Source organism: Brachyhypopomus gauderio, chromosome 1 (assembly GCF_052324685.1).
Source record: "Brachyhypopomus gauderio isolate BG-103 chromosome 1, BGAUD_0.2, whole genome shotgun sequence".
Taxonomy (NCBI): Eukaryota; Metazoa; Chordata; class Actinopteri; order Gymnotiformes; family Hypopomidae; genus Brachyhypopomus; species Brachyhypopomus gauderio.
Window position 1 is genome coordinate 15,192,048 of NC_135211.1, and position 7,398 is coordinate 15,199,445.

The 7,398-nt window shown below is 50.3% G+C and overlaps 1 protein-coding gene across 1 annotated transcript in view; it reads right to left on the reverse strand.

Annotated features, from left to right (window-relative positions):
- Positions 1-3,813: 3,813 nt before the first annotated feature.
- The window catches only part of lgr4 (leucine-rich repeat containing G protein-coupled receptor 4), a 39,851-nt gene continuing 36,266 nt past the window's right edge, over positions 3,814-7,398 (reverse strand). The window contains exons 17-18 of the mRNA XM_076998760.1: positions 7,134-7,190; positions 3,814-7,013 (exon numbers count right to left, since the gene is read on the reverse strand). Of these exons, the coding sequence (XP_076854875.1) occupies positions 5,635-7,013; positions 7,134-7,190 (1,436 nt within the window). The 3' untranslated portion in view covers positions 3,814-5,634. The remainder of the gene's footprint in view (positions 7,014-7,133; positions 7,191-7,398) is intronic.

Here is a 7,398-nt window from a genome sequence, read left to right on the forward strand (position 1 = left end):
GTTTAACTCGCGTGTTGTAAATGTCACACATTTCTCGTGTTTACACCTTTTCGTAACCTTCACCCTCTTCCCCCCGCCCCCATCAAGTTAGTTATTTTCTGTTGGTTTGGTATGTGTGCGGGTTTCTAAAAACTACGCTCACAAGAAAAAGCTGTTGGTAAATGTTAGCATGGTCACTAGGTGTCCCTGGCTAATTGCGTGCTTTGGGGGCCCAGGGAGACGCTGCCTGTCACCAGCTCACAGTGGCTTTCACAACATTGCTGTTTCTCACCGCCGTCTCTATGGAAACCACAACAATCCTCACAGGGGTATAGGGTGGAGTTGAAGTCTCGCACAAACAAGCGACTATGCATAGGAACATGTACACATGCATACGCCACATGACTGGTGTCATCACTCCCCCACAGATCGCTGCTGTGGAAATATAAATACAACAGAAGAAACAATAACAAAGCTAAGAACTATAGTTAGGCCCCAGCCTCAGACAAGTCAATGGACATTTTAAAACGACACAGGTATTGGCAGCCCTGATGCGTTGTGGAGATATACTAGTCGTTTTGAAGGACGACACTACACTTTTTCACGTAGCCAGAAAAAAACTCCTGCTACGGCAGAGCAAGCATGTGACAGCCGGCGACACAAAGACGAAACAACCATGAACTCTCACTGAAAAAAGTAGTGTTTGTTATACATTCATCATCAGCTTCACCTTCATAAAAGAGCGACTTGACCGCCAAGAGGCGGACTCAGTCCTACTTTCAGCAGCGAAAGAGGCGCCGCTGTCCCCGCTCTCATCCAAACAAGCCTTCATCTGGATCCCTCGGTCCGGGTAGCCCTCCGCTGCAGTGCACGACATTTGACAGCGCGCTCGCGAAGGCCTTACATAAGCAGGATATGCATGAAACAAAGCCATATCCCTTGCGTGTCAGCGCTCACCTTCAGCCGCGTGCAGGGCATACCCGGGGTGCACGCGCCGACTAGAACCGGCGCGCAGGGGCATACCCGGGGGGCACGCGCCGACTGGAACGCGCGCGCAGGGCATATCCGGGGGGCACGCGCCGACCAGAACCCGCGCGCTTACGTTGCGCGCTGCCTGTGCAAACGAGCAAGATGGCAAATGTGCCACGGTGAATTACCGTGTAACGTTAGCGAAGTCTAATCTGCTTGCGCAGTCGTCGTGGACACTCCCTTTACCCTGAGGTCTTCTGATGGGAGTGGAGCGTGTTGTACGAGACAACGCTAGGAGAATATAAGGGCGCTGTTACCAAATGTTTGGTAGACTGTAAAGGCCCAGTTGGGCTAAACAGGGTTGAGTGTACTAGGAGCGGCCAGAAGGGCCTGAAGTGTCCGAGAAACGCTGCTTCTGTTAGAAGAAGAGTCTCCGTCTGCCTCGCCAGTTGTCTGATTTGTTCTTTCTTTATTTCCATGCCCCTATTCTACTCTGGTTTTTCATACATCATTTGTTTTTTATTCGATAAACCAGGATGGGCACTTTGGATTCTCTCTCTCTCTCTCTCTCTCTCTCTCTCTCTCTCTCTCTCTCTCTCTCTCTCTCTCTCTCTCTCTCTCTCTCACTCACTCAAAGACACAGCAGACACAGTGCAGCACAGAGGGGTGAGAAATTTGTGCAAAATTGGGCCTTCACTGACTTTTATGTATCACTTTTATTGAACGAAACCTTGTAGAAATTCTTACATGGCACCATTTAGGATGCCAACGTTGGAGTTGTAGAGATTTCTAATTGGGGAGGCTGGAAGCTGTAGCTTTGTTTACCACGCGCAGTTCCTAACGCTTCATTTAGACAGCACCGTTGTTTACATATAAATCACAGATGTGATAAACAGTGAATGTGCGTGGTAATTTAAACGCACATAATTATATGCAGCGGCTTTTTGAGGTCTCTGGTAAATAAATGGTGTGGGCCCTCAGAGTACTTGTTTGGGGGGTTAATTCGACACTCTTGCTGCGATTACACAACACTAAATCACCACGTTTTTAGTAAATATGTGATTGTTGCAGGGATGTAGGCTAAGCCGAGAATGATAACAGAAAATGCTAGTTTTGTAGTTCTTATGAAGTCGGCTTTGCAAGTAGACCTACAGAGGGGCCTATTGAAATAAACCGTTCTGTGGTTCAGTATAACCTCCACGATGGTTCATGGAACAGCCGAATCGTTTTGGATGTGAGCGTTCCTGACTGAAGCGTCTTCATCTGCTCTGTGCAGGATGAGAGGAGGGTTTGGACAGAATATTCTGTGGGATCAGACCCACCTTGGCAACTGGGGATTGTCCGCTGTGTTCAGTGTGCATGACTGAGACGGCATGCTGAGAAGAGCGTGCAGAGAGCGTCAACCGTCCAAAACGGCTGTGCACCACTGCCACCTAGTGCCAGAGAGAGAGAGCTCGTCACCAAAGCAGCAAGAGTCGTCGTCTGAAATCCTTGCCACGGTCACTCCCTTGTCGAAAAAGCTTTTTACATATCGCACTGCCTGTCGCGAGCCCTAAATCAAGTTGCGCTTATGCTTGTAATCCATCTCGTCCAGGCTTCTGGCAAAGGGTGGCTCAGATGACATCGGTCTACCCCCAGAGAGGACTAAAGCGACAAGGAATCGGCCTACTGTGCTACCCCACCACCCCCACCCCACCCCTAATCAAAACCATTCATTCTCCACAGACGGCAAGGTCTGCGGCATAAGGCTGGGGCTGTCCAGCACCCTTAGGACAGAAAAGAGAAGAGACTGGCACCACAAGGACGAACAGATGGATCATATCGTAAACGCTGTTCACAACCACTGGGCCAAGTGGGCTCACTGGTTACAAATGAGGGCACATTCACCTTTTTGCTGTTTCACGCGATCCATTACGTGAATCTTATAAAGTGGCCTTGACTGCCATTAAAGAGTCATAACGGTAATAAAGCACCCCACCTCCGCCCCATAGTACAACCATCCTCTGCCTAAGTGATGGTAACAATTACGGCCACCTCACTGACGGTACCTGCAGAGAGATGTTCCTGGCTGGGGGGGGGGGGGCACATTTCATCATTCCTTCCCTTTGAGTTAAGCATCAGGGGTTTTATGAGAAAAGTAGATGGAAAAAAAGAGAAGGCAATTTCAAGCCTTTGTTACATAATGGTTTCCTGCAGTGTGTCCACACGCACCAGTGTGGTGACCCTACAGAAAGGCAGTTCCTACCTTTCTGTAGGGTCACTCTTGGTTTGGCACTGGAGAGATCTGCATCTGGGGGTATAAAATGCCCCTCTATGGCCAGAGTGGATGCTTCAGTGGTACACAACTCTGATTCAGCACCCCCCTCCCCCCAAAAAACCATCACAGACTTACTGCACAATGAACTGAATTGAGTTGCTGGGCATTGAATTATCTTGTACATGAAGTAAAAAATATTTGCACAGATTTCACATTTTACAAAGTACACATAAATTGTAGCAATCAAGGTTTTGCTACATCGTATCCAACAGTGGTTCAGGAGAATGTGTCCTTTCTGCCTTCATCTTCATATAGATAATGTTGAAGCACAGAAAGGTTGTTTAGACTCAACATCTTGATCATTTTTTAAAAGAAATGCAGAAGTTAAACTGGACATAAGTTAATGTGTTGGTCTATCTATTTATATTAGGTGAAAATAAGGTTGATTGGTAATCTTAAGTAAATTTTTTAAAAAGGGACCTCAGAATTGTCTCAAATCAAAATATTTTTTGAACATATTGTTTTTTATAAACATCTTGCGCCCTACAATGACGACGCTGGCACGCAGGAAATGGATGGGATGCAGAACAGAAATCAACACAAGACCCTTAAAGCAATTTAGTTTATATTGTTTGGTTTACAAAAATGACCATATACCGTACACAATTTCCTCCCACAATTGGCATAAACGAAAATGTGACTTTCATTCAGTGACGATGCACAACTAGATGTATTTACAGTGCGAGCGCTCATACACACGACATAAAACGCGAATAAGCATCCATTCTGTCAAACTGCACATTACTGGCAGCCACTAGAGTCGAAGAGGTAGCTTCCATGGTTAGACAATGCATCCCATTTTTGATTAGATGTATCCTATACAAATAATTTACAACACACTGAAACACAGACACACAAACACAATATCATGACAGATGCACACAAAAAATTTGGAATTTGTCAGTTAAAATAATGTCTCCAAATGTTTTTTTTAAACATGTGTTGGAAGAGCTTATTTGTCAAACATGAGAGCACACGTACTTTAACTAAGAAGCAAATGCATGAAAAATGCAACATCCTGAACACACACACACACACAGACACACACACACACACACACACGTGTGGATTTTAGCGACATCATTAGGACTGAAAACCTTCTCTGTGTCGTTCCCACCAAACTCCTACTGGAGAAGACAGGAACACTGAAGAACATTAGGGGTGAGGGCTACGCTGGACCAGCTGGTGGTGGCAGACAAGGAGGTCTATAAGAACAAGAGTATTAACGCCAGCCTAAAAGATCATTTGTTCCTTAAAGTTCTGTGAAGGAAGAAAATGTCATTTTTTTAATTTGACATTGGTCAGAAATGTTATACTGTTTGGCATGTGTTAAATTTGCCCATTAGAGTACCTCATTTAATGACAATTCTAAAGTCATTTTACATTTGGAAAATAGTGTCTGCTACACATTTCTGTTAATAAATTAGAGTGGGCATTGTCTGCACCTGGACATTACAAAGGTTAAACCACTGACTGAACTGAGATCTTCTTTTCTGTCATAATTCCAAAAAATCACTCTGAAGGCTTCAGCTGAGGAAGACGAGGTTCTGTTGGAAGTCCTCAGCAGTCGAGATGAAGGATGACCAAAACATAGCTGCTAAAACATTGCTGCTAAATGGCGTAACAGAGGAGGCAGGGCAGTATTATGTCAGACTCACTCTTCTAAAGACCTCTCTGCTCACTTACACATTGCATTACATATCCATAACTACAAGTCTTAACAGGTACTTGAAATGTGAATGCTGCTACACAGGCGTGGATCCCGTGTTTGCACTGAGGTCAATGGTACTGGGAATGATCCCGTGTTTGCACTGAGGTCAATGGTACTGGGAATGATGATTGCAGAAAATAAAACCAACAATTCAAAAAGGAGACATGGCACATTTATCCCTGCTCATTAAGAAACACCTTTGCGAATCAAAGTCAGGTTTTCTAGAAATGCGTAAAGCAGACGCTAGCGGTTGGTCTGTGGTCTACAGGAGAGGAAGGGTAACCAGGGTGGATCAGTCTTACTGAACGCTGCAAAAATCTAAAGAAGAAAGCAAATCCCGTCCTTTGCTGACAAATATTTGGCTCAGTGAAGTTTTTTTTTTTCTTTCTAGAACTGTCAGTTTTGTATTTATTTATTTTAAATTGTCCATTCATTAATTGCTGATGAGGGGTCAGAGTCTACAAGCACAGAAGCACACGTGCGCATGTGAGTTTGGGGGAAGAAAGTGCTTCCTGACCGGTTGTGTGTCCCGTGGCTCCAGGGACTTGGTCAGATTACCCGCTGTTTCCTACACGCTGTGATCCTGCACGCTCTCAGTGTGCGAGTGGGGGGGCCTGAGGGCAGGTGTGGGGCAGGTGGTGGGGGCAGGGGTCACCCCTCAGTCTTTGCTGCGAGGGATGTTGTAGGCGTAGTGCACCAAGGGCAGCCCGCGACTCTGGCAGAAGCAGGCGCGTCCGCACGCCTGCACCTGCTCGGAGCTGTCCGACACAAATGAGTCGACCTCGTCGGCGTACTCGGACTGGGCCGACAGGGTGCCACTGTCGGCCCAGTAGGCCTCGGAGTCCAGACACGTGCCGTCGCTGACGGCCAGTGCCGGGCAGCTGTGGGACTTCACAAAATGTCTGCAGGCAGAGGAGGAAGAGGAGGATGAAGATGTTCTGGCGAGGAGGGCGGCCTCGCAGCGCTCACACACACCGCCGCCGCGAAGCTGCGTGTACATCCCGCACTCGTAGCCCAGTTCGGCCGACGAGGAGTCTCCGCCTTCTTCCGTCCCGGCCACGCCTCCCGGGCCAATGCCGACGTCGACTGCTTTGCCGCTTCTTGAAGCACAGTTGCCGCCGCCCCTGGCCCGCCCTCTGAGGCGGAGCCAGTCGTGACGGAAGGCGGGGCTGAAGCACACGTACAGCACGGGGTTCAGGCAGGCAGAGAGCGGGAAGAAGATCAGCGTTACCGACTTGGCCATCTCGGGCCCGCCCACCGCACCACCAGGACCGGCCAGCAGAGGAGCGAAGGAGAACGCCGCCACAGGGCAGAAGAAGATGCAATTGGTGAAAATGAGCCAGGCCACGTGCCGGACGGAGGCGGCCTGCTCGGGGTCGGCCAGCTGCGAGCGGCCCAGGCCGCAGTAGAGACGCGTGTACACCACCGCGCTCAGCAGGTACGCCAGAGTGTTGAGAAGGACCAGCGCCACCGTGACCCCCAGGCCGGGCCCGGGCCCGCCGGTGAAGGGCAGGCAGAGGGGCGAGGCGGCGTCCGCCCCGTGGTACAGGCCGAGGCAGGCCGCCCCCACGGCCACGCCCCCCAGCAGCGCGGCGGCCGCTCCGAACCTCCTCCGGCGTTCTCTCCGCTCGCCGCCCGCCCGCATGGCGCCCCCCTTCCCCAGCAGGGCCCTGACGGCCAGGCTGCGCTCCACCGCGGCCAGCGGGAGCAGCAACGCCGCCCACTCGGACGAGAAGACGGCCAGCAGGGCCAGCGTCCGGCACCCCGCGCCCGTCTCCCACCACACGCCGAAGCTGGCGAAGGAACCCCAGGTGGCGGCGTCCAGCGCGGCCAGGGCGGCCACGTACAGCCCCATCAGCAGGTTGGAGCAGGCCAACAGCGCCACCAGCAGCCTGGCCGGGGAGAGGCGGGAGGCTCGCGGAGACAAGGTGGCGGCCAGAACCAGGCAGTTGAACAGCAGCGCCGCCAGGCAGATGAACCACACGGTCAGTCGGATCATCCAGGTGCCCAGCAGGTGTGTGCAGGGCTTAAACGCCCCTGAGGGAGGCAAAGGGTCGACCCGTTAGACACGGTTCACACGGTTAAGGCAGGATTAGATCACCCGAAGACGAGGTGTGTTTTAGCGGTAATAGCGTGTGTGTGTGTGTGTGTGTGTACCTGGGGATGGAGAACAGTGCATAATGAGGGGGCCCCTCTCCATGTCATCATCTCCTCCTACACACACACACACACACACACACACACACACACACACACACACACACACACACACACACACACACACACATACACACATGCACAGGAGAACAGACTGAGCAATGGTGCTGCTCACAGGCACACCTCAACACCTGTGATACCTCAACAATATAAATGGTGCGCCGTCATACTGAACACCCAAACAAATGTCGAGCTGTTCAATGGG